Source organism: Podarcis raffonei, chromosome 12 (assembly GCF_027172205.1).
Source record: "Podarcis raffonei isolate rPodRaf1 chromosome 12, rPodRaf1.pri, whole genome shotgun sequence".
Lineage (NCBI taxonomy): Eukaryota > Metazoa > Chordata > Lepidosauria > Squamata > Lacertidae > Podarcis > Podarcis raffonei.
This window is the reverse complement of record NC_070613.1, coordinates 4,042,141-4,069,151: the sequence shown is the minus strand read 5'-3', so window position 1 is coordinate 4,069,151 and position 27,011 is coordinate 4,042,141. Positions and strand designations below refer to the sequence as shown.

General features: G+C 46.7%; 2 protein-coding genes across 3 annotated transcripts in view; one reads left to right on the top strand and one right to left on the bottom strand.

Annotated features, from left to right (window-relative positions):
• The window catches only part of LOC128423864 (cytochrome P450 2C25-like), a 227,825-nt gene that overhangs the window by 19,338 nt on the left and 181,476 nt on the right, over positions 1 to 27,011 (top strand). The window contains exon 10 of one of the 2 annotated variants that reach the window (XR_008332883.1): positions 12,292 to 12,326. The exons of the other annotated variant lie outside the window; for it this stretch is intronic. The gene's annotated coding sequence lies outside the window, so the exon portion shown is untranslated. Of the gene's footprint in view, positions 1 to 12,291; positions 12,327 to 27,011 lie in introns of those variants that run through there. 2 annotated transcript variants of the gene reach the window in all.
• On the bottom strand, positions 2,450 to 25,058 carry LOC128398372 (uncharacterized). Its single transcript, XM_053359379.1, has 9 exons — positions 24,724 to 25,058; positions 22,194 to 22,301; positions 21,500 to 21,583; positions 20,836 to 20,959; positions 19,424 to 19,491; positions 10,923 to 11,174; positions 9,188 to 9,295; positions 6,528 to 6,611; positions 2,450 to 2,767 (listed from the first exon to the last, which is right to left on the bottom strand). The coding sequence occupies exons 1-9, from the start codon at positions 24,913 to 24,915 to the stop codon at positions 2,660 to 2,662; spliced, it is 1,128 nt and encodes a 375-aa protein (XP_053215354.1). The 5' UTR covers positions 24,916 to 25,058; the 3' UTR covers positions 2,450 to 2,659.

The window sequence follows — 27,011 nt, the reverse complement described above, 5'->3', positions numbered from 1 at the left end:
GTGCTTCAGGTTAAGGACTTTGCTTCAGGATAAGAACAGAAATCGTGCTCTGGCGGCGCCGCAGCAGCAGGAGGCCCCATTTGCTAAAGTGGTGCTTTGTTGGAGCCAGCTGTTACAAATGGCGCTTATTTTAGTATAAAATAAGGACGCAGAGAGCTAGCAATATTTCCATGGACGGAGGGCAGCTCATTTCAGACATCTTCTCCCTCTCCGGTCCGTTTTATTATCCTTTGTTCTCTCCAGCCGCATGGCTGCATTCCAATGTCTCATGTTACCTCATCTGGTCATGGCTTAAACCCACCCACACCATATAGGGTCATCACTGCCCAGAGGAAACACAACTCCTTTTAAGGTCAATACAATTCTAATACATTGTAAGGCACGGACATGCTGGTCACCGAGGTCAGCAAGGCACCAGGTGGCGCTACAAACCTTTGCTAGGGCTTTATGACTCCCACAGTGCTTCAGGTTAAGAACAGTTTCAGGTTAAGTATGGACCTCCGGAATGAATTAAGTACTTAACCCGAGGTACCACTGTATTATGAAAAAAGAAAAAGAACACAAATCAAAGACCGTTCTATGCAATACAATTCACCACACCATACCTTTTTATGTTGTGTTTACCTTTTCTATTTTCCAACTGTGTACATGGCTCTCACGTTATACTAATTATGTAACCTTAAAATTTATTACTACTTATGAAACCTTTTGCTTTAGTTTTATCTAGCATATACACAGAAATCATTCAAACGCTGCCATAGGCGCCACACCGCTATTGTATTTCATTAAATATTTCTTAATCACATCCAATTTTTGAATAAAGTTTTGATTTATATTGCCTCTCAGCCTATTTGTCATTTGAGCCATCTCTGCAAATTCTACCAATTTATTCTGCCATTCTGTTTTAGTTCTGTGCATTCTCTTCCAGTTCTGTGCAACCAAGATTCTCACAGCCGCAGTTGTGTACAAAAAAAAAATATTTTGCATTTTTTGGTAACTCTCTACGATTCTAAGTAGGAAGGCCTCAGGTTTTTTGGAGAAAGTTATCCTTATAATTTTTTTCAGTTCATCATATATAACATTCCAGAACTCTTTGATTTTGGGGCATGACCACCACATATGAATCAGGTTTCCTTCAGAGAGCCCAGACTGCCAGCATTTGTTCGAGATATTTTTATACATCTTAAATAGCTTTGATGGCGTCAAATACAAAAAAATGACGATCTCATTTTGATTGCGTTCAAAAGAAGCCAGATTATTTGCTTCCTCTGACTTACACTTGTGTGTATGAAAGTGTTAACCTGAGCTCTGAAGTCAAGTCAGGCTCCCAGAAACCTTTGCTTCCCTGCCTCCCGCTTTCTCTCTCTCTCTGCAGCTTTCCTCAAAGAAGGAGCCATGCAACTTGGCTCCCAGCTCAGCAAATGAAGAATCTCTCTGAAAGGAGATTTCTACAGCCTGCATCTTTGTGAATGGAAAGACTGCGCGATTCTTTTGTAAGATAACCAAGTTCTTTCTTTTTAGGTCAGTTGAAAAAATTTCTCCTTTATTTTACTGGCAGCAGATGGGGCCTTGTTTCTTGTAAATTTCAGAAACTCTGTGAGTAAAGATCTAAACTAAGTGTCTGTGATTTATTCTAACCTAAGTCTTTTCATGGGGAACGTTTCTTTAAAGGTGGATGAGGCTAGATGTAAAATCTAACCATGTTTAAATGTGCTTGGAGCAATTGCCATTGTGCTAACTCTGCTGTGAGCTGTGCGGATGGAAGGAACTGTCAATTCCAGCTCTCTCAGCTTCTCATTTTTCCAATCTTAAATTCAATTCTCCGCACAGTTCTCTCCAGAAAGAGAGCCAAAAGGGTCTTCAGGTTTTATCATGACTGTACCTCTCTGTACTATATTTGCACTAGGTTGCTGTCATGTCAGAGGCCAAGAACAGCACCCTCTATCTGCCCTTTAGCACATTGTACCTCCACAATTAAGGGACGCGGGTGGTGCTGTGCGTTAAACCACAGAGCCTAGGACTTGCCGATCAGAAGGTCGGCGGTTCGAATCCCCGCGACGGGGTGAGCTCCCGTTGCTCGGTCCCTGCTCCTGCCAACCTAGCAGTTCGAAAGCACATCGAAGTGCAAGTAGATAAATAGGTACCGCTCTGGTGGGAAGGTAAATGGCGTTTCCGTGTGCTGCTCTGGTTTGCCAGAAGCGGCTTAGTCATGCTGGCCACATGACCCGGAAGCTGTACGCCGGCTCCCTCGGCCAATAAAGTGAGATGAGCGCCGCAACCCCAGAGTCGGTCACGACTGGACCTAATGGTCAGGGGTCCCTTTACCTTTACCTCCACATTTTTTTAAAAAAAACAAGCAAATATGCTCAGGCCAACATCTGGTTTGCTCATGTGTCATTTAGACCTGCCTCGCATCAAAGTCTGTACAGTACAGTTAACAAACACTTGGTTTTGGAGCAAAGAAGGTTTTTATTTTTATTTTTGCAGGCCATTTTATCATTATACACTGCAGCCTTGTAGAAGTTATCTGGGCTGGAAGAAGTGAAAGACAAACAGTGTAAAAAGCAAAGCAGAACTTCTAGATCCCTTTAACGTGAGGCTGGTGCAGAGAGCACCTTGGGACGGGGATCATTTAAACTTCCTTTTCTTCCGGAGTTCTCTATCCAAACCGAAGCGCTGCTAAGGCAATCCTCACGCCGTGTCTCTTCACAAATCTTTTGGCTCCTCTCCAGAACCTTCTCCAGCGTCCCCTTGTTATACGACTCAGCTAGGTCAGAGATAAGAGAGATAAAGTAGTGATTACAAGCGCTGAGTGTGCATTTGCAATACTCATTTATTACTCCACAAAGCTGATACAACATCCTCAAACTTAATCCGTTCCGGAAGTCTGTTCCAAAACCAAAGCGTTCCAAAACCAAGATGCACTTTCCCATAGAAAGTAATGCAAAACAGATTAATCCGTTCCAGACTTTTAAAAACCACCCCTGAAACAGCAATTTAACATGAATTTTACTATTTAACGATAGTAAGATCATGGCCACACATCAACTCCTGACAAAAAAATGGAGGCAGTGAGAGATTTTACTTTCTTGGGTTCCATGATCACTGCAGATGGTGACAGCAGTCACAAAATTAAAAGACGCCTGCTTCTTGGGAGGAAAGCAATGACAAACCTAGACAGCATCTTAAAAAGCAGAGACAGCACCTTGCCAACAAAGGCCCATATAGTTAAAGCTGTGGTTTTCCTAGTAGTGATGTATGGAAGTGAGAGCTGGACCATAAAGAAGGCTGTTTGCCGAAGAATGGATGCTTTTGAATTCTGGTGCTGGAGGAGACTCTTGAGAGTCCCATGGACTGCAAGAAGATCAAACCTCTCCATTCTTAAGGAAATCAGCCCTGAGTGCTCACTGGAAGGACAGGTCCTGAAGCTGAACTTTGGCCACCTCATGAGAAGAGAAGACTCCCTGGAAAAGACCCTGATGTTGGGAAAGATGGAGGGCACAAAGAGAAGGGGACGACAGAGGACGAGATGGTTGGACAGTGTTCTCGAAGCTACCAGCATGAGTTTGACCAAACTGTGGGAGGCCTGGCGTGCTCTGGTCCAGGGGGTCACCAAGAGTCGGACACGACTAAACGACTAAACAACAACAACAACAAGACTTCCAAAAATTTCGAAAACCAAGGTGCAGCTTCCGATTGCTGCAGGCACCCTGGAAACAATAGCCGACAGCCGTGTCGGACGTTTGGCTTCCGAAAACACTTACTTTCAGGTTCTTGGTGTTTGGGAACCAAGGCGTTTGAGTACCAAGGTACCACTGTACTGAGCTCTTAGGATGCTTTCAAACTCTGAGTACTACCCCAGGGGCGGCGAACTTTTGGCCTTCCAGTTGTTGCAGAACCAACTCCCACCAGCCTCAGTGTGTAGGGTCAGTGGCCAGGGTTGATGGGAGTTATAGTTCAGCTGCCCCAAATTTTCCCCCGTCTGCATTATCCAGTCATTGCTCCTCTACTGCAAGCTACATGCAGAATTGCAATTTGCTTTTCACATTTCAGAACGGGACACATTTTTGGGCATGGGAAGAAAATTCACCTGAGCCCATCCTTTTAAAACCAAGTTTTAAAAGCCGCTAGCATTCGTCTTAAAGCACTTCTTAAATTTAGTCACAGTCGTGTGAGTACAGTAACATTGAGCCCGGGAAACAGAGAAAGAGAGAGAGAAATGTGGGTGATTATTGCTATTTTCCTACTTTGTACATATATGATAAAGCAACCTAACCTTTTAAATTATTATTATTATTATTATTATTATTATTATTATTATTATTATTATTACATATAAAAACAATTCCATTTACAAATAATAATAATAATAATAATAATAATAATAATAATAATAATAATTTATTATTTATACCGAGCCCATCTGGCTGGGCCTCCCCAGCCACTCTGGGCGGCTTCCATAGAAACCAAAAATACAGTAAAATATCACACGTTAAAAACTTCCCTGAACAGGGCTGCCTTAAGATGTCTTTTAAATGTCAGGTAGTTGTTTATCTCTTTGACATCTGATGGGAGGGCATTCCACAGGGCGGGCGCCACTACCGAGAAGGCCCTCTGCCTGGTTCCCTGTAGCTTTGCTTCTCGCAATGAGGGAACCGCCAGAAGGCCCTCGGCGCTGGACCTCAGCGTCCGGGCAGAATGATGGGGGTGGAGACGCTCCTTCCGGTATACTGGAGCGAGGCCGTTTAGGGCTTTAAAGGTCAGCACCAACACTTTGAATTGTGCTCGGAAACGTACTGGGAGACAATGTAGGTCTTTCAAGACCGGTGTTATATGGTCTCGGCGGCCGCCCCCAGTCACCAGTCTAGCTGCAGCATTCTGGATTAGTTGTAGTTTCCGAGTCACCTTCAAAGGTAGCCCCACGTAGAGCGCATTGCAGTAGTCCAAGCAGGAGATAACTAGAGCATGCACCACTCTGGCGAGACAGTCCGCAGGCAGATAGGGTCTCAGCCTACGTACCAGATGGAGCTGGTAAACAGCTGCCCTGGACACAGATTTGACCTGTGCCTCCATGGACAGCTGTGAGTCCAAAATGACTCCCAGGCTGCGCACCTGGTCCTTCAGGGACACAGTTACCCCATTCAGGACCAGGGAATCCCCCACACCTGCCCGCCTCCTGTCCCCCAAAAACAGTACTTCTGTCTTGTCAGGATTCAACCTCAATCTGTTAGCCGCCATCCATCCTCCAACCGCCTCCAGACACTCACACAGGACCTTCACTGTCCTCACTGGTTCTGATTTAAAAGAGAGGTAGAGCTGTGTATCATCCGCATACTGATGAACACCCAGCCCAAACCTCCTGATGATCTCTCCCAGCGGCTGCATGTAAATGTTGCAAAGCATGGGGGAGAGGACAGAACCTGAGGCACCCCGCAAGTGAGAGCCCAGGGGTCTGAACACTCATCCCCCACCACCACTTTCTGAACACGGCCCAGGAGGAAGGAGCGGAACCACTGTATGACAGTGCCCCCAGCTCCCAGCCCCTCAAGACGGTCCAGAAGGATGTTATGGTCAATGGTATCAAACGCCGCTGAGAGATCCAGCAGAACTAGGAAACAGCTCTCACCTTTGTCCCTAGCCCACCGGAGATCATCAACCAGTGCGACCAAGGCAGTTTCAGTCCCATGATGAGGCCTGAATCCCGACTGGAAGGGATCCAAATGGTCCGCTTCTTCCAGGCGTGCCTGGAGTTGTCTGGCAACCTCTCGCTCAATCACCTTGCCCAAGAATGGAAGATTTGAGACTGGGCGATAGCTGGCCATCGTGGCCGCATCTAAAGATGGTTTTTTAAGAAGCGGTTTAATAACCGCCTCTTTCAGCGGGTCTGGGAAGGCTCCCTCACGGAGGGAAGCATTCACCACCCCACGAAGCCCATCGCCCAGTCCTTCCCGGCTAGCTTTTATAAGCCAGGGTGGGCAAGGGTCCAGGAGACAGGTGGTTGGTCTCACTCGTCCAAGCAGCCTGTCCACATCCTCGGAGGTAACAGATTGGAATTGATCCCACTCAACTTGACTAGACAGAACTCTAGCACTCTCCCGCCCCGGCCCTGCTCCCACGGTGGAGTCTACTTCTTCCCGAATCTGAGTGATTTTATCTGCAAAAAACTCTGCAAAATCATTGCAGGAGAACATGTGGCCCGTACTGGGCCCCGATGTTGCAGGTGGTTCCGCTAAATTGTGAACCACCTGAAAAAGTCTCCTGCTGCTGTTTTCTGCAGATGCAATTGTATTTACAAAAAATAAAAAACCCGACCATCTACTTCCTATCACACTCTGCACATGCTCAAAAGCATTTTTCATCCCAGAATCTGGGGATGAAAAACACTGGGAACGCGGCCTACTGAGTCAGGACATTAGCAGTTATTGGCTCTGACTGGCAGCTGCTCTCCAGGGCTTCAGACGGGGTCTCCGCATATTGTACCCACCCCCACCCCGTCCCAAATTTCACCAGTGCCCGTTCTCTTTTACCTCTTGATCCACATCCTCACATTGCACGATAATTAAAGGCGGACTTTGCTGGGTCGAATAGAAGCCAGAGCAGTCTTTGTCCAGCTGTTTGAGGAAAGAGGAAAGGAGTAAGTCATCAGCGCTAAAGAAAAGTTCTACGTCGAAGACCCACAGAAGAAGAGATATGGGCCACATCCACTCTAGGCATTCATTGATTTATTGATTCGGTTTATTTATTTCATAAAATGTCTACACCGCTTGAGTGCTAAACAAAGGGGGGAGAAACCTCAAAGAGGTTTGCGAAAAGAGAAAACAACAGAATAAAAAATTGCAGCAATACTTTAAAACCTACAGAACAGCTTGGTCGGTTGGGGTATGAGATTCATGGTCTCAGGTTTGTGGGTTTGAGTCCCACGTGGGGTGAAAAATTCCTACATTGCAGGGGGCTGGACTGGATGATAATAATAATAATAATAAATTATTTATATCCCGCCCTCCCCAGCCGAAGCCTGGCTCAGAGAGGCTAACAACAGTAAAAGTAACACAGTTTACATAAAATCACAATCAATTAATCGAAATACATTCTAAAATCAAGTCATTCTAAAACCAATTCAGAATTAAATTAATGGCAATCATTGGGCTAGAGGTCTATGAAGATTGCAGAAGGAGAGAGGGGGTCAGGCTGTGCCTTGGCCAAAGGGCTGGTGGAACAGCTCTGTCTTGCAGGCCCTGCAAGGGCCCTAGTCTCTTGTGATAGAGCGTTCCACCAGATCGGGGCCACGGCTGAAAAGGCCCTGGCTCTGGTTGAGGCCAACCTAACCTCCCTGTGGCCCGGGATCCCCAAGATGTTTTTGTTTGAAGACCGTAAGGTCCTCCATGGGACATACCAGGAGAGGCGGTCCCGTAGGTACGAGGGCCCTAGGCCGTATAGGGCTTTAAAGGTTAAAACCAGCACCTTGAACCTGATCCTGTACTCCACCGGGAGCCAGTGCAGCTGGTATAGCACCGGGTGAATGTGATCCCACGGCGAGGACCCCGTAAGGAGTTTCGCCATAGCTCCCTGCCACCCAAAAAAAGTTTTACACATGGGCAGAAATTAAATCATTTTGTTTGTTTATATCCCATCTTTTTAACCCAGGAGCTCAAAGTTGCGCAGGTGGTTCTCCCTCTCCTTTCATTCCCACACAACGACCCTGTGAGGTAGGTTAGGCTGAGCGTGAGTGACTGGCCCAATGTCACCTAGTAAGCTTCATGACAGAGATGGGGAATTTGAAGGCGGGTCTCCCAGATCCTAGTCTCATGCTATGCCACACTATTGAGATTTGTCTTCCAAAGCAACTACTCTATTGCGAACTTAAAAATGGAAAGCGTAATGCTGGTGGTCAACAAAAGAGGTTTAAAGACTGTCTCAAGGCAAATCTAAAAAAATGTAGTATAAACACCAACAATTGGGAAACACTGGCCTGCGAGCGCTCCAGTTGGAGAACATCCTTTACCAAAGGTGTCATGGGAATGCGCTCTACATGGGGCTACCTTTGAAGGTGACCCGGAAACTACAACTAATCCAGAATGCAGCAGCCAGACTGGTGACTGGGAGCAGCCACCGAGACCATATAACAGCGGTCCTGAAAGACCTACATTGGCTCCCAGTACGTGTCTGGGCACAATTCAAAGTGTTGGTGCTGACCTTTCAAGCCCTAAATGGCCTCGGTCCTGTATACCTGAAGGAGCATCTCCACCCTCATCATTCAGCCCGGACACTGAGGTCCAGCTCCAAGGGCTTTCTGGCGGTTCCCTCCCTGCGAGAAGTGAGGTTACAGGGAACCAGACAGAGGGCCTTCTTGGTGGTGGCGCCCACCCTGTGGAATGCCCTCCTGTCAGATGTCAAGGAAATAAACAACTATCTGACTTTTAGAAGACATCTGAAGGCAGGCCTGTTTAGGGAAGCTTTTCATATTTGATGAATTACTGTATTTTAATATTTTGCTGGAAGCCGCCCAGAGTGGCTGGGGAAACCCAGCCAGATGGGCGGAGTATAAATAATAAATAATAAATAATAAATAATAAATAATAAATAATAAATAATAAATAATAATACTATTAATAATAATAATAATTAGCTTTGAAGACACTCGAACTCAGGACGCAAGGGAGAAACGTGCTAAGAGGGAGGCACGCTTGGCAAATCCACACCGTGATCAACTCCTGCCCGGAAACCTATGTCCCGACTGTGGAAGGACGTGTGGATCCAGAATTGGCCTCCACAGACTCTTACAGACTCATTGTTAAAACCGTGTTTATGGAAGACAATCTTACTCGGCTACGAGGGATCGTCAAAGAAGAAGACTATATTTAGGGAAGCTTTTAATGTTTAATGCATTACTGTATTTTAATATTTGGTTGGAAGCCGCCCAGAGTGGCTGGGGAGGCTCAGCCAGATTGGCGCAGTATAAATTATTATTATTATTATTATTATTATTATTATTATTATTATTATGCCACACTGACTAATAATGTCACCTGGATTCCCAGGCTTAAATGGGGGGGGGGCCGCAGGGCTTGGGAAAAGAAAGCTTATGTGGAAGAACTCTGCCACCTTGCTAATTTATTTGCAGACCCAGCTGCCATTAAAGGCAGTGAAAAGTTGGCAATATCTTGTGGCAGGGGGCACCCAGACTTACCCCATCCTCTTTGTATTCACACTGGGAGACATTTTTCTTCTCTGATGTGGGGCAAATCGTCTCCTTGATAGAGAATTTTATAGGCTGGGTAGTTTCACCAGAAGCATCCTGTAGAGATATTGAGCAAAACGGATAGGAAAAAAATACATTTAAAGAGTTTTTTAATGTCCCTCTTCAGCCAGGCTTCCAGAGCAGTGGACAGATACTGGAAAAGACAGTCCCGGTCTTCAGTTTTTACAATATGGAAAAAGACACGACACAAAAGGAGGAATGGACTGGGAGGGAGGAGGAAAGAAGCAAACTCAGGTGCAAGATCTTTGCTACAAATTATCAACCAGGAGATGGAAAAGTGCAAGGAAAAGAGGAAATAAGTGTATCTGCCGTGCTCCTTGCTTCCTTCCTCTCTCTTCTGCTAAAGCCTGATAGAACAGTTGCAGCCTTGGGAATGTAAGAAAGTAAAGAACTTCCTGGAAATTATATACAATGAGATGAAAAAGATGTTGAAATATACAGTCTTTAAAAAACCAGAAGCATTTTTACATGGTATTATAGGCCAAGACATTGATAGACAAGATGTCAAACTGTTCTTATATGCAACAACAGCGGCAAGGGTATTCTTAGCCCAGAAATGGAAGCAAGAAGAAATTCCGGCGAAAGAAGAATGACCGACAAAATTAATGGACTACGCAGAACTGGACAAAATGACAGGAAGGATTCGAAACCTGCGGGACAAGAGATTTACAGAAGATTGGGAGAAGTATATGAATTATTTGAAGAGCAACTGTAATCGACAGATTACGCTAGTAGGACTGCAAGAAGTTTTGTAAGGAGAAATATACGAAGTGTTACAAAACAGAAAAAGACAGAGATATTGGTTATTAGTTTGAAATGGAATAGGGAAAATAAGAAATGAATGCTGAGAGATTAGGCTGGAAAATTTTAAGACAGGACTGATGGAAGTAAAAAAAATTGAATAAGATGTAAAAGTGCAGTGGTACCTCTGGATGCAATCGGGATCCGTTCCGGAGCCCCGTTCGCATCCTGAAGCGAACAAAGTGCAAGTAGATCAATAGGTACCGCTCCGGTGGGAAGGTAAACGGCGCTTCCGTGCGCTGCTCTGGTTCGCCAGAAGCGGCTTAGTCATGCTGGCCACATGACCCAGAAGCTGGATGCCGGCTCCCTTGGCCAGTAAAGGAAGATGAGCACCGCAACCCCAGAGTCGGTCACGACTGGACCTAATGGTCAGGGGTCCCTTTTCCTTTACCTATACAGTGGTACCTCGGGTTACAGATGCTTCAGGTTACAGACTCCGCTAACCCAGAAATAGTACCTCGCGTTAAGAACTTTGCTTCAGGATGAGAACAGAAATTGTGTGGCAGCGGCGCGGCAGCAGCAGGAGGCCCCATTAGCTAAAGTGGTGCTTCAGGTTAAGAACAGTTTCAGGTTAAGAACGGACCTCCGCAACGAATTAAGTACTTAACCCGGAGGTCCGTACTTAACCCGAAACTGTTCTTAACCTGAAGCACCGCTTTAGCTAATGGGGCCTCCTGCTGCCGCCGTGCCACCGGAGCACGATTTCTGTTCTCATCCTGAAGCAAAGTTCTTAACCTGAAGCACTATTTCTGGGTTAGCGGAGTCTGTAACCTGAAGCGTCTGTAACCCGAGGTACCACTGTAGAAGGAATAGTTGCTGCCTGATAGACTAGATGATGGAGACAAGCCAAGGAACTACGTACCCAATCAGGCTGCGGCTCGGCTTCCAGCAGTCGGAAGGCAAATTCCGGGTTTTGCTCCTGGTTGTAGGTGTCCACGGCCGCTGCCACCACCTGCTCGTAGCTGACAGGGGTGCGGGTTGTGGGGGCTGCCGCGACCACCGTGATGAGCAGCAGAAACAGCTTGCATCTCTCCATCTTCTTCTCCATCTTCTTCTCTGTCTCTTCAAAGTATCCTTGCTTTGGTACCTCCTTGGGCTTCAGTGGCTGAGCTCCCTTTTTTATAGCCCAGGGCACCCCATGGCCCTCTAACCCCCCTCCCCTGTGGGCTAACGTCCTTCGGCTGAGGGTGCAAGTGTGGTTTCTCTCGCCCGCCCCCCAGGAAGTGCCAGTTTATGTGGGTCCAACCGAAAGGTGCGCCGGGAGAGCGACTGCTGAAAAACCCTCCTTGCAAAACATCACTGAAAGGAGGGTGAAATCCAGGAAGGAGGTCTCTGTCTTGGGAAAGGTTGAGGCCACAGGGGAGTCTCTGCCTTCTCTCGGATAGGAGATCGAATCCTGTTGCCACATCTTGCCACAATATAGATGCCATAGACAGGAATGGGGGGAGCCTGTTGATATTCCTGATTCTCAAAGGCTGTGTTCGTACTCCAGTCTTCTGAGCCTTTGCTGCATTCCCAGCACTTGGTTTTCATTTATTTATTTTTCAATTCACCTTTATTGATTTAAAAGATCATCTTACATATATAAGTTACAGATAGGTAGCCGTGTTGGTCTGCCATAGTCAAAACAAAAAAATTTTTTTCTTTCCAGTAGCACCTTAAAGACCAACTAACTTAAAGAACTAACTTAGTTGGTCTTTAAGATGCTACTGGAAAGAAATTTTTTGTTTTGTTTTTACATATATAAGGACACTGACAAACTGGAACGTGTCCAGAGGAGGGCAACCAAAATGGTCAAAGGCCTGGAAACGATGCCTTATGAGGAACGGCTAAGGGAGCTGGGCATGTTTAGCCTGGAGAAGAGGAGGCTAAGGGGTGATATGATAGCCATGTTCAAATATATAAAAGGATGTCACATAGAGGAGGGAGAAAGGTTGTTTTCTGCTGCTCCAGAGAAGCGGACACGGAGCAATGGATCCAAACTACAAGAAAGAAGATTCCACCTAAACATTAGGAAGAACTTCCTGACAGTAAGAGCTGTTTGACAGTGGAATTTGCTGCCAAGGAGTGTGGTGGAGTCTCCTCCTTTGGAGGTCTTTAAGCAGAGGCTTGACAACCATATGTCAGGAGTGCTCTGATGGTGTTTCCTGCTTGGCAGGGGGTTGGACTCGATGGCCCTTGTGGTCTCTTCCAACTCTATGATTCTATGATTCTATACAGTGGTACCTCAGGTTAAGTACTTAATTTGTTCTGGAGGTCCATACTTAAACTGTTCTTAACCTGAAGCACCACTTTAGCTAATGGGGCCTCCCGCTGCTGCTGCGCCGCCGGAGCACGATTTCTGTTCTTATCCTGAAGCAAAGTTCTTAACCTGAAGCACTTTTTCTGGGTTAGTGGAGTCTGTAACCTGAAGCGTATGTAACCTGAAGCGTATGTAACCTGAGGTACCACTTTATTACAGATAGTTACATCAAAATGAAACGCAAAAATGTAATAGAAAAAAGATCAAGAAAATAAAAAGCAAAAAAGAGCTAACAATAAGAAATGAATATTGGTTATAACATCCTGTCTTTTCTAATAAAGTCTTCGTTGCACTTTTTCTATTGTCTTAATTTTATCGTACAGTTTGTTTTATAACTTTTCCTCTATATTCGTCTAGTATATTTATTCCATTTGTTTATTATATACAAGTATCATTCAATTCTGCTAGGATAACGTCATTATGACAATATAATCTTATATATTCTTTGAATAGTCTCCATTCTCTGGATATTTTTTGATTTTGGGCTCCTCTGACTTTTCCGGTCAGCTTTGCTAATTGAAAGTACTCTAGCAGGAGTGATTGCCAAACTATTATTTTAGGTGTTGTTTCACATTTCCAACTTCTGGCTATCAGTATTCTTGCAGCCGTAACTGAATACATAAGCACTCAGTTTTCAAGAACGTAATGACAGGCTACTGGATCAGGCCAAGGACAACCTAGTAAAAAAAAGGTAAAGGTAAAGGACCCCTGGATGTCCAGTCAAAGGCGCTCATCTCACTTTTCAGGCCGAGGGAGCGGGCGTTTGTCCACAAACAGCTTTCCGGGTCATGTGGCCAGCAGGACTAAACCGCTTCCGGTGCAACTGGACACTAATGGAAGCCAGAGAGCATGGAAACGGCGTTTACCTTCCCGCCGCAGTGGTACCTATTTATCTACTTGCACCAGTGTGCTTTCGAACTTAAAATACTTAATTCCTGAGTCCAGGTCACCGGCTCACCCTAAAGGTAAAGAGACCCCTGACCATTAGGCCCAGTCATGAACGCCTTTGGGGTTGCGGCGCTCATCTCGCTTTATTGGCCGAGGGAGCCGGCGTACAGCTTCCAGGTCCTGTGGCCAGCATGACTAAGCCGCTTCTGGCGAACCAGAGCAGCGCAGGGAAACGCCATTTACCGTCCTGCTGGAGCAGTACCTATTTATCTACTTGCACTTTGATGTGCTTTCAAACTGCTAGGTTGGAAGGAGCTGGGACCGAGCAACGGGAGCTCACTCCGTTGTGGGGATTCGAACTGCCGACCTTCCAATCAGCAAGCCCAAGAGGCTCTGTGGTTTATACCACAGCACCACCTGCCTCCTACCCAGCATGCTTTTCTCATAGTGGCCAACCAGATGTCTGTGATATTCAGAAACATTTCTACCTCAGATTGTGGAGGCCCAGCCCAGCCATCTAGGCAAGCAGCCATCAATTGCCTCTCCTCCTTCTCCATGAATTTGCCTAGTCCTCTTTTAAAGCCATCCACTCAGTGGCCATTCCTGCCTCAAGTGGCAGGGAGTTCCGTAGTTTAACTATGCGCAGCATGAATAAGCCCTTTCTTTTCTCTGCCCTGAATCTTCCAACATTCATTGGATTCCATGGATTCTAGCATTATGAGAGGGAGAATGACTTTTCTCTACCTGCTTTCTTGATGCCGCACATCATATTATAACCACCAACGGGTCACCTTTTCTCTGCCTTTTCTCTAAACGTAGATGACCCAAACGCTGCAAGCTTCCCTCACGAGGAGCACCATTTGATCTCAGACTGGCGCTGAACTGGGGGCAGCAAGTGGGGTAGCATCTTTTTTTAAAAAAGTTTTTTATTAACAATTTCAACATAACAATTATCAAAAGAAATAATCTTCATTATTTCCCCCTTTTTTGCCTCCTCCTCCCCTAAAAACCCTCCCCACAAGACTTCCCTCAGCTCCTCTCTCTGATTTCTCAACTCATGTTATTCTCTGAATACTGTAAAATTGTATATATATTCTATCTACTTTATTGTTGTTGTTTAGTCATTTAGCCATGTCCGACTCTTCGTGACCCCATGGACCAGAGCACACCAGGCACTCCTGTCTTCCACTGCCTCCCGCAGTTTGGTCAAACTCATGCTGGTAGCTTCGAGAACACTGTCCAACCATCTCGTCCTCTGCCGTCCCCTTCTCCTTGTGCCCTCCATCTTTCTCAACATCAGGGTCTTTTCCAGGGAGTCTTCTCTTCTCATGAGGTGGCCAAAGTCCTGGAGCCTCAGCTTCAGGATCTGTCCTTCCAGTGAGCACTCAGGGCTGATTTCCTTCAGAATGGATAGGTTTGATCTTCTTGCAGTCCATGGGACTCTCAAGAGTCTCCTCCAGCACCAGAATTCAAAAGCATCCATTCTTTGGCGATCAGCCTTCTTTATGGTCCAGCTCTCACTTCCATACATCACTACTGGGTAAACCATAGCTTGAACTATACGGACCTTTGTTGGCAAGGTGATGTCTCTGCTTTTTAAGATGCTGTCTAGGTTTGTCATTGCTTTTCTCCCAAGAAGCAGGCGTCTTTTAATTTCATGGCTGCTGTCACCATCTGCGGTGATCATGGAGCCCAAGAATGTAAAATCTCTCACTGCCTCCCTTTTTCTTCCCCTTATATTTGCCAGGAGGTCATGGGATAATATATCTACTATATTAACCCTCAATAAATTTGTGTATGTTTATTCAAAACCTGCCAAGGAGTCTGATTCATTTTGTCGTCTTTTTAGATAATTTGTAAAAAGTTCCCATTCTTTTTTAAAGTCACAGTTGTCCTTGTCTCGCAATTTGTATGTCAGTTTTGCCAGTTCCGCATAGTTCATCAGTTTCTCTTGCCACTTGCCAGAACCTGGGAACCGCTGTGGTCAGTTCTCCTAGTTTCTCTGGCAGCAGTGACAACAGTAGGGACCACATCCATGTCCCTCCATGTGCCTCCCTCTGCCTAATGGACAGGACGGCCCGGGGTGTTGGTTTCCAGCAACATTTAGAAGCTGCCATTTTGGCCACTCTTGAAGTATGGCAACTTTTCCAGTGGGAAAAAACCGTGGCTTCTGAACAGTTCCTTTTCCCACCCAAATTTATAAAGACTAGGACTAGCCGCCTGAGAAACAGTTTCTATCCAAATGCAATTTTGGTTTTAAATGCAGTGTAAGGAATCTCTATGGGAGTATATTGTATTTAAAAATAGGGTATCAGAGTTTTTAGGGGGCTAACCAGGTTGGGATAGCTGTGATGGCAGGCTTGTTGGTTTTTGAATGTCTTATGTAGATTTTTTCAATTTTGTTGTTCTGTATGGCATAATGACGCGGTGTCACTGTGTGTAAAACCTCAGTGCCTAGGACTTGCCGATCGCATGGTTGGCGGTTCGAATCCCCGCGGCGGGGTGAGCTCCCGTCGTTCGGTCCCAGCTCCTGCCCACCTAGCAGTTCGAAAGCACCCCTAAGTGCAAGTAGATAAATAGGTACCGCTTTATAGCGGAAAGGTAAACGGCGTTTCCGTGTGCTGCGCTGGTGCTGGCTCGGCAGCTGCAGCTTCGTCACGCTGGCCACGTGACCCGGAAGTGTCTCCGGACAGCGCTGGCTCCCGGCCTCTTAAGTGAGATGGGCGCACAACCCTAGAGTCTGTCAAGACTGGCCCATACGGGCAGGGGTACCTTTATGGCACAATGACAATAAAGATTATCGTATTGTATTGTATCGTATAGTATCATAATTTTTATTTCTTTTTTAAAATCTGCAAGTATACTGTTGAGATGAAAATGCGCAGCAACCATCAGGGAGGAGGAAATTTCAAGCGATCGTTTAAACCGTCAGGTGTGGCTTTTACCGCTGGCTTCAGAGTGGGTTGGCACACAGGGCTGGCACCAGGAGAGGTGGCTGTTTGGGGTTTGGTTTGTGGCCTGGGTTTCTCTTTTCTTTTGGTAAAGAGTTGTGCAAACTGGGCTCCCAGTGGACTGAATCAGCATGAGGGTTGAGGAACCTTCCTGAGCGACCAGCTTCTTCGATGGACCTGATCTAACACTTACGAAACATTTCTAAATCCCTGGCTTAAAAGCTCCAGTTTCTGTCCCCATCGCTCCTTCCCCTATCTTCACAGGACTGAGAAAGGGGACGATTTATTGTTTAAACTTTGTATTTTGTTGTTTTAGAAAAACCGTTTGCTGTGCACCACCATGACAGTTCCAAATAGTGGCCGGATTATAAATTCGCTAAACAAACAAGGTGGAGTGATCTCCTTCCGTGGAGGTTTTTAAGCAGATGTTAGATGCCAGGAATTTTTTGGCTGCAATTCCAGCATTATAGGGGGTTGAATTACAAGAGGACCTTCGTGGTCTCTTCCAACTCTACAATGTGTTGATTTTATAAAATAGATAATGTTTTCTCTCCCACATTCTCAGAGCCCTGTACACGTGTAGTGTCTGTACAGTCGTACCTTAGATTTCGAACAGCTTAGTTCACAAACAACTTGGACCTCGAACGCCGCAAACCTGGAAGCCGGTGTCCCGGTTTGCGAACTTTCCCTCAGAAGCCAAATGTCCGATTGGCTGCAGGACGCTCCTGCAGCTGATCAGAAGCTACGCCTTGGTTTCTGAACGTTTCAGAAGTCGAATGGACTTCCAGAACGCATTCTGCTCAAAAACCAAGGTTTTGACTACAGAGTCTAGGACTTGCTGATCAGAAGGTCGGCGGTTCGAATCCCCGTGACGGGCTGAGCTCCCGTTGTTCAGTCCCAGCTCCTGCCCACCTAGCAGTTCGAAAGCACGTCAAAGTAGTAAAGGACCCCTGACCATTAGGTCCAGTCGTGGCCGACTTTGGGGTTGTGGAGCTCATCTCGCTTTATTGGCCGAGGGAGCCAGCGTACAGCTTCCGGGTCATGTGGCCAGCATGACTAAGCAGCTTCTGGCGAACCAGAGCAGCGCATGGAAACGATGTTTACCTTTCCGCCGGAGTGGTACCTATTTATCTACTTGCACTTTGACGTGCTTTTGAACTGCTAGGTTGGCAGGAGCAGGGACTGATCAATGGGAGCTCACCCCGTCGCGGGGATTCAAACCGCCGACCTTCTGATCAGCAAGTCCTAGGCTCTGTGGTTTAACCCACAGCGCCACCCGCGTCCCTCGCACATCAAAGTGCAAGTAGATAAATAGGTACCGCTCCCGCAAGTTCCAGTAGCCAATCGAAAGCTGCGCCTTGGTTTCTGAACGTTTCGGAAGTCGAACGGACTTCTGGAACGCATTCTGCTCGAAAACCAAGGTTTTGACTGCAGAACCTAGAGTTCCTGTTGTTCAGTCCCTGCTCCTGCCAACCTAGCAGTTCGAAAGCACGTCAAAGTGCAAGTAGATAACTAGGTACCACTCCGGTGGGATGGTAAATGGCATTTCTGTGCGCTGCTCTGGTTCTCCAGAAGCGGCTTAGTCATGCTGGCCACATGACCTGGAAGCTGTACTCCTGCTCCCTTGGCCAATAAAGCGAGATGAGCACCGCAACCCCAGAGTCGTCCGCGACTGGACCTAATGGTCAGGGGTCCCTTTACCTTTACCTTTACCTTTTACCTATCTGGCTAGCTGGGGCTGGCTGGAGATTGTGGGAGATATAGTCATGGAATCATAGAATTATAGAGTTGGAAGGGACCCCAAGGCTCTGTTACAATATTCTGTTCCACCTTAAGAGGGACCGGCATGGCTGTTGTGTGTCACATGCCTGTTTACACACCAGCACAGCTTGCTGGGAACTTCCGGGTGCGTATAGCTTTTGCTGTATGTGCTTGCTTGGACACGAAAGAGAGAAGACATATTTTTCCTGATGTATGCTGAATAAACTGCTTGTAAATATGTTTTACATATGAGAGCCAGTATGGTGTAGTGGTTAAGAGCGTTAAACTCGTGATCTGGTGAACTGGGTTCGCTTCCCCACTCCTCCACATGCGGCTGCTGGGTGACCTTGGGCTAGTCACACTTCTCTGAAGTCTCTCAGCCCCACTCACCTCACAGAGTGTTTGTTGTGGGGCAGGAAGGGAAAGGAGATTGTTAGCCGCTTTGAGACTCCTTCGGGTAGTGATAAAGCGGGATATCAAATTCAAACTCTTCTTCTCTTACATATGCCTCTGTCTGCCCTTCCATGACGAAGAGTTTGTTTGCTCTGCTGGCTTCTGTGCTCAGCTTCTGAAAGTCTTCTGAAGCTCTGAGTCGCAGATTGATGCAGAACCAAGGACTGGAGTTTGACCGGCAACCGACCACTGGGCTGGAGCCTGCCAATTGCCCCCGTTCCCTTGGACACATCTCAACAGGCTTATCTAGTCCAACCAAGAAGAATCAATATTTCTTCATCTTATTGTTTCTAAATAATGATAACAGCAACACACCCACTGCGACCCCTCCTGACCCAAACAGAGGCAGCCCAGCACAGTGCCTTCTAGATGATGATGTCCCGTGGCTAGGAATTATGGGACTTGTAGTCCAACAACATCTGGATGGCACCCTGTTGGTTGCTCCAGGTTTTAGGGACATGACAGTTTTTCTCAGCCGCTCTGGAGGAACTGCACATCAGGATTGAAAGCATCACCAAGACTTCATCTGCAGAAGCCTCTTTGAATTTAATTTGTACAGGTGTGCCAGGCAATGTCCAGTTGCGCTCAAGCCAGCAGGGCTCTGATTGCGGGATTATAAATCTAAACAGGCAGGAAGTGAAAGGAATAAGAAGGGGGAAAAGAGCAGTTTCCCCACAAGGCCATGAAAAATATCCACTCAATGAAAAAAAAGATTGGTGTGGTAAATGGAGAGAAGACAAAAATCAGAGCGGGAAACCAAAATAAGAGGGTTTTTTTATGTCAAATCTTCTTTTATTGAGTTTTACATTGCAAATTTAAATTCAGACATTAAACATCAACATCATCGTTTAGAATTGTTTTCTCTGTTTTAAAAAAATACTCCATTTTTACCATCGTTTTTCGTACATTGCAAGTATTACTCAAAGCGTTTTTATTTTATTTTTTGCATGCAAAATAAAGGGGGTTTTTTAGAAGAGGAAGGAAGAGGTTCGATCAGTCTGCACCAACCACCTGTTTTGAGCTATCAAAACTCCCATCAGCCTCTGCCAGCCTGACTGGACTGGGGCGCACTGACCCTGTAGGGTGGAAAGTGAGGTGGACAACAGGAGAGGAACCCAGTTAAATGGTCGAGAGAAAGGGCTGTAGTTCAGTGGAGGGGACTCAGCTGAAGGTCCAAGTTCGATTCCCCAGTGGAACTCCCTGCCTGATATTCTGGAGCGCTGCTGCCAGTCCGTGTAGGCAACACTGAACCAGATGGACCATTGGGTGCAATTCGAAACAGGGCAGCTTTCTGTGTTCCTAAACGACTGGTGGAGCTAGAGCGAAGGATGGATGGAGCAGCCAATTCTAGTTTTGACTCTGTTGTAAACAAAAATTGCCCTTTTCCCTTATGGGGTATCCAAGAGCCCATATAGAGTCCTTACATGGGTTCCCTATTGGTAGGAGAGAATAACAGAGGCCAACCAGAGAATATTGAGAAGTAAAGCAGCTAGTAAGCCTGATCTTTATTGATCTGTTGCAACAGGGTTCTCTCCTCACACACAGGAGAGGAGGAGGAACCCAGAAAAATGGTGTGCAAGGCCTTATAAAGACTTTTGAAATTGCCACCCTGTAGATCAGGACCACCCCCAGAAACATCATACATACATCACAGAAGGGGTGGAACCGAAGACCACCCCAGAGATACATCACACTTACATCGCAGAAAAGGCGGTCTAAAACAGAAATTTGAATATTGTTTTTCTCCTGTTGTTGTTTATCTCCTGTCTGGCAGGTTACTTGATTGGATTGCCTGAGGAGCCTGGCCAATCTTTTGTCGTGATAAATACTTAGTTCCTGGACCAGGTCACAGGCTCACACCCTATTCAAACACAGACATACCCTTAAGACAGGATTTGTGAAGGAAAAGACAATGGAGAGGCTTTTCCATTTTCCTTTGACCTTGCAGAGAAAACATTTGGTCAATTTTGGGAATCAAAAATGGTTCCAGGTCGGTCTTCCTGTGCTGATCTATGTACGTGCTTGGTTGGTACGTTTATTATATATCTAAGACCTTAAAATTCTTATCACAGCAGGGAAGTCAGCTGTTTCCACACCATACATTTAAAGCTCTGCCACCCCACTTTAAACCGTCATGGCTTCCCCCCAAAAGGACAGAATCGGGTTGGATGGGCAGTGCCTCATTTTCCCGAACGGACCAGCCATCGCCGCTGCGTGTCTCCTCTGGCATGGCTGGGACTGATGGAAGTTCAGGTGGGCACCAGGTTGGTGATCGCTGGCAAGCATTACCAAGGCAACAGGGTGGTGGGCAAAAGGAAAATCTGAGGAAGGGTGAATAGGTCGAAATGGGAGAAGGTGTGTGCAAAAGCGACAGAGAGGAGCTTTTTACACGTTCCTCGGGATTCCTCCATCTCAATAGCGGACAGTCCCTCCCACCATTATTCCCTTGCCCTTGAAGATTTTGCGGAAACCCTTCTTGACACCCTTCTTGATCTTCTTAAACTTCTTCTTCAGCCAAGACCGCTTCACCCGTTTGGGCTCAGGCTGCAGAGAAGAGAAGAAAAAGAGCTCCTGTTAGGACCTCGTCCCTCAGCGGGGGGACTGTGGACCACCAAAATGGGCGCCAGCTTGCCTGGTTCTACCTCTGTCTCTCGCCTCCCTCTCTTGGCTGTTCGTTTTGCTGCCAGGTCTCAGTCCTCCTGGCTGAAATGCTGTGGGATAACTAGCCTCCTATAACCAGCTTGCTTAAGTCTAATTAACACATGAAGGGGTTAAGACCATAGAGTAAGCTGTCCTGCCAGGCTTAACGATGTCTATTTCCTTGCAAAGAATTAGGTAATCAAGCCTTTGTTCCCTTTCAATCTATCTGATGAACTCAGCAACACTGAAGCTGAGCTGGGGTAGCTCAGCTGATAGAGTATGAGACTCTTAATCTCAGGATTGTGTGTTCGAATCCCGTGTCTGACCGTTTGGGAATTTGGTGAGCTCCATGGGGAATTCCTTTCACACATGACAAATTGGTTAAAAGGACGTTACGACGTCAACCTCTTCCACCTCAGAAGGTGCCCTGAAATACTGTCTTACCTCGTCCTCTACGGCTTCACAGGTGACAATGGCCACAGGTGGATTCTCAGCCAGGAAGTAAAAGCCGGAGCATTCCTTGACCACCTGCAAAGGGAGGAAATGGGAGGTAAAACCAAGGTTGGTGCCAGGAGAAGCTTCCCTCTTTGGGGGTAGAGCTTTGCATGCAGGTAGCCCCTGGTTCGATCCCTGGCACAGGGTTCACCAACGTGGTGCCCAGGGGCACCCAGGGGCCTACCAGTGTGCTGTGTGTGTGTGTAAGAGAGAGAGAGAGAGCAGGAAGTATAGGAGTGTGTAACTTCGTACTGACACGACGGCAAGCATGGTAAGTGTGTATTCTATTAATCAGAGTCCAATCCTTCCTTGCTTTGGGAACACTACAAGAGCAGAGAAATGGACCTTTTCACAAAGAGCAGAGTTAAACAATGGATTTAATCCCTTCAGGAGGAAGTGAGGGCCATCAACTTGGATGAACATAAGAACATGAGAAGACCCTGCGGGATTATGCCTCAAAATACCAGTTGCTGGGAATTTCAGAAGGGTAGGGTGCTGTGATGTTCAGGTTCTGCTTATGGGCATCCCATAATAGCCGCTGTGAGAACAGCCTGCTGGACACGACCTCAAGAAAGCAGCCCCTGTGCAGATGCAAGCCATGGGCTGAAACAGATTCCTCGCCCCCCACTTTGCCCGGCCTTACCCCTCCGTCTCTGAAGCTGCATTCCTTCATGGGGCGTTCCTCCTCCGCCAAGCACTCGGTTTCTTGGATTGTGAAATTCAGCTCTTGGGGGCTTTCGGAACTCGCATCCTTAGACAAACAAGAGCAACCAAATCAGAGCTGATAGCCCAAAAACCTCGTCTGTGACTAGTGGGGAGTGCGATTGATATCACCGAACCTGTTGTCCTGATTTGCATCAATCGTGCAAACATTTTGGACAGGTATGTTATGAGAATTATAAGGTCTATGATGTAAAATAAATGTTCATAAATGTACCAGGCAAACACATACATAAATACCGTATATAAACCACATGCCTGAAAATAGTACAGTCGTACCTCGGGTTACAGACGCTTTGGGTTGCGTGATTTTGGGTTGCGAACTGCGCCAAACCCAGAAGTACCGGAACTGGTTACTTCCGGGTTTCGAAGCTTGCGCATGCGCAGAAGCGCCGAATCGTGACCCGCACATGTGCAGACACAGCACTGTGGGTTGCGAACGCTGCGGGTTGCGAATGTGCTTCCCGCATGGATCACGTTCGCAACCCGAGTGTCCGCTGTACAGGAAAACAGTCCTAAATCATTTTTACTCTTTCAGTGACCTCAAATATTCCTCTGCAGTTTGGATGGAAATGGGGAAAGCCTCCCCATTGTCTCTGTGCTCACAAATCCTGCCTTAAGGACTCATTTGGGTATGAACAGGGTGAGCCTGTGACCTGGACTCAGGAATTTAATATTTATCATCACAAAAGGATGGCCAGGCTGCCCAGGTAAACCCATTAACAGGTTTCCTGCCAGATACGATTCTGCTGTGATGTATGTATGATGTTTTGAGGGGTGGTCTTGAGTTACCACGGGACACGGGTGCCACTGTGGGTTAAACCACAGAGCCTAGGACTTGCCATCAGGTCGGCAGTTTGAATCCCCACGACGGGGTGAGCTCCCATTTTTCGGTCCCTGCTCCTGCCAACCTAGCAGTTCGAAAGCACATCAAAGTGCAAGTAGATGAATAGGTACTGCTCCGGCGGGAAGGTAAACAGCGTTTCCGTGAGCTGCTCTGGTTTGCCAGAAGCGGCTTAGTCATGCTGCCACATGACCCAGAAGCTGTACGCCGGCTCCCTCGGCCAATAAAGCAAGATGAGCTCCGCAACCCCAGAGTCGGCCACGACTGGACCTAATGGTCAGGGGTCCCTTTACCTTTACTTGAGCTACAGGGTAGGCAATTTCAAAAGTATATATAAAAGTTTGCACACCAATGTGCTGGGTTCCTCCTCCCTCCTGCATGTGGTGAGTGAGGACCTTGTTGCAACAGATCAATAAAGATCAGGCTTACTAGCTGCTTTGCTTCTCAATATTCTCTAGTTGGGTTATTCTGTTATTTTCTTCTACCGATGGAGAACCTACATAAGGACTCTATACGGGATCTTGGGTACCCCATAAGGGAAAAGGAGCAGTTTTTTCTTATAACAGTAATCACATTATATTATGATAAGGGCTGATCTGAAGAGTTAAGTGATTCTGATTAGTTCAGGATAATGACATTGGGTCGCAACTGCTATGATTGCAGTGATCCTTCGATTGGTGAATAGAAATGTATACAGTGGAACCTCGGTTTTAGAACGTAATCCGTTCCGGAAGACCGTTCAACTTCTGAAACGTTCAAAAACCGAGGCTCAGTGGTCTGGCTGCAAAGTCAGTGTGGGGGAAATGAAAAATGAGCCTTGGAAGCCGTTAGACTTTTGAGGCGCGTTCGAAAACAGAAGCAATTCCTTCCAGGTTTTTGGCGTTTGGGTTCCGACTTATTCGGCTTCTGAGACGCTCAAAAAACAAAGTTCCACTGTAATCTGGAAGAGTATGAAAAACATTGCTTGGATGTTTGTTCTTTGCAGCCTTCTCCTTATTTTTGAGACTGTCCCTAGGCATTTGTCTTTCAATAAAGGCCTATATTTTCACCTGGAAAGTGCATCCTTTTCTTTTGGGTTTCTGTGAGGGATGCCTCCAGCCTAGGAACTCGCTTTTAAATTTCTCCAGCAGTACCAGAATATGGGAGTCTGATACATTGAGTGGCTTCCTTCCTTCCTTCCTTCCTTCCTTCCTTCCTTCCTTCCTTCCTTCCTTCCTTCCTTCCTTCCAGATGCACAGGTGGCCTTAAGCTAAATATACACCATACAGTCAAAACACATGACCTCCCCACATAGAATCCTGGGAACTGTAGCTTACCGCTCTCAGAGTGGCAACGCCCAGCACCCTTAACAAACCACAGTTCCCAGAATGCTTTGGTGGAAAGCCAATGTGCTTTAAAGATATATAGTGCGTCCACACCCTTAGCATCTCAAACCTGCCTTCTGGTTTATAAAACCCCAGAACGTGCCGTGCACATTGACGGCGCATGCCAGCCTTCCCCAACCTGGTGCCCCCAGATGTTTGGGACTACATCTGTCCTGGAAAGCACAGCTGCAGCCTGAAACATGTCCTCCGGCACACCAGATTGCAGAAATCACAGGTGGACTTACCCAGTTTGGCTGAGGGGCGGCTTTCAGAAGCCGATAGGTGAAGTCTTCGTCTGCTTTTTGGTTGTACAGGTCGACAGCGAGCGCCGCGGCATCCTCATAGCTCAACGGTTCCTTCGCAGGAGGCAAGACAGTGGTTGCGGCAGCTGCCCCAACCAAGAGCAGGACTCTCCAGAAAGAGTTCTCCATCTTCATAGCCTCAGATCTATCCCTTCTGCCGGTGGCTTTTGGGAGCTGAGGTAGCCTGTTGGGTCCAGGAGTCTCCCTTTTTATGTGCGGTCAATTGCATGGATCGGGTGCTGATTGGTCAGCGGCCTGGGGTTTCCCCCGCAAACCGGTGACTCAGTTCCTATGTGCTCATGCGAAATTCCGGTGCCCAAACTTAAGCAACATTGAAAAATATTTTGTAGGTGGGAGGGAGGGGGAAGGTGTCCTTTAATGTTCAGTCTGGGAACTGGGCTTGGCCTGAGAAGTACATGAGGAAGTACATTTCATACAAGGAAGGGGCTTTTTTAAATACAGGTTGCGCCTTTTCTCATTTGAACAGCTCTTTCGAAGTTAACCTGTAACTGGAAAAATCCCTGCACTCCTCGTCTTGGCGAGCTAAAAGGCACATGTGGGCAAGTTATGTGGCAGATGCTGGGAATGTAAAAACCTTCTGAATCCAGTCAATTCTGTGTCCAGGGCAGCTGTTTACCAGCTCCACCTGGTACACAGGATGAGACCCTCCCTGCCTGCAGACTGCCTCGCCAGAGTGGTGCATGCTCTAGTTATCTCCCACTTGGACTATTGCAATGCGCTCTATGTGGGGCTGCCTTTGAAGGTGACCCGGAAACTACAACTAATCCAGAATGCGGCAGCTAGACTGGTGACTGGGAGCGGCTGCCAGGACCACATAACACCGGTCTTGAAAAACCTACACTGGCTCCCAGTACGTTTCCGAGCACAATTCAAAGTGTTGGTGCTGACCTTGAAAGCCCTAAATGGCCTCGGCCCAGTAGACCTGAAGGAGCGTCTCCACCCCCATCGTTCTACCTGGACACAGAGGTCCAGCTCCGAGGGCCTTCTGGCGGTTCCCTCACTGTGAGAAGCCAAGTTACAGGGAACCAGGCAGAGGGCCTTCTCGGTGGTGGCACCCGCCCTGTGGAACGCCCTCCCACCAGATGTCATAGAGAAGAACAACTACCAGACTTTTAGAAGACATCTGAAGGCAGCCCTCTTTAGGGAAGCTTCTAATGTTTAACAGACTACTGTATTTTAATACTTTGTTGGAAGCCGCCCAGAGTGGCTGGGGAAACCCAGCCAGATGGGTGGGGTATAAATAATAAATTATTATTATAATCAGGAGCTGAGCACAAAAGCAGACCCTCCAAGTGCCCCTATTTTCCAGGGACAGTTCAGGATTGACAGAAGCCGTCCCAGTTTCTGATTTCACCTCGGAATGTTCTGCTTTTCCTTAGGACATCCCTATTTCCATCGGAGAAATGTTGGAAGGTATGGAGTTATGCGACCCCTGACCCAAGGAGATAAGTGACTAGGCAACCTTTAGAAGACACCTGAAGGCAGCCCTTTGTAGGGAAGTTTTTAAATGTTTTATTATGTTTTTATACATGTTGGAAGCTGCCCAGAGTGGCTGGGGCTACCCAGTGAGATGGCTGGGCTATAAATAATAAAATTATTATTATTATGGAATAGGTTACAGGGGTCAGCAGATTTTTCAGCAGGGGGCCGGTCCACTGTCCCTCAGACCTTGTGGGGGGCCGGACTATATTTTCAAGAAAAAAAATGAATGAATTCCTATGCCCCACAAATAACCCAGAGATGCATTTTAAACAAAAGCACACATTCTACTCATGTAAAAACACCAGGCAGGCCCCACAAATAACCCAGAGATGCATTTTAAATAAAAGGACACATTCTGCTCATGTAAAAACTGTTGGGAATCATTCTGCAGAGAAATAGTAGGGATGTTTGTACAGTGGTACCTCAGGTTACGTACTTAATTTGTTCCAGAGGTGTGTTCTTAACCTGAAACTGTTCTTAACCTGAAGCACCACTTTAGCTAATGGGGCCTCCTGCTGCCAGGGCGCGATTTCTGTTCTCATCCTGAAGCAAAGTTCTTAACCTGAAGCAATATTTCTAGGTTAGTGGAGTCTGTAACCTGAAGCGTATGTAACCTGAAGCGTATGTAACCTGAAGCGTATGTAACCCAAGGTACCACTGTACCTTTAAGAACAGTTTCTGTGAGCTCGGGGCTGATTGGGTACAGCTGGCCATGACTACACATGAGA

Coding starts and splice junctions, on each gene's coding strand:
- LOC128398372 (XM_053359379.1), bottom strand. CDS start 24,915: ATGAAGATGGAGAACTCTTTCTGGAGAGTCCTGCTCTTGGTTGGGGCA. Junction 9,296..10,922: donor CCGAGCCGCAGCCTGATTGG/GTACGTAGTTCC, acceptor ATATCTCTACAG/GATGCTTCTGGTGAAACTAC. Junction 6,612..9,187: donor GTGAATACAAAGAGGATGGG/GTAAGTCTGGGT, acceptor TTCCTCAAACAG/CTGGACAAAGACTGCTCTGG.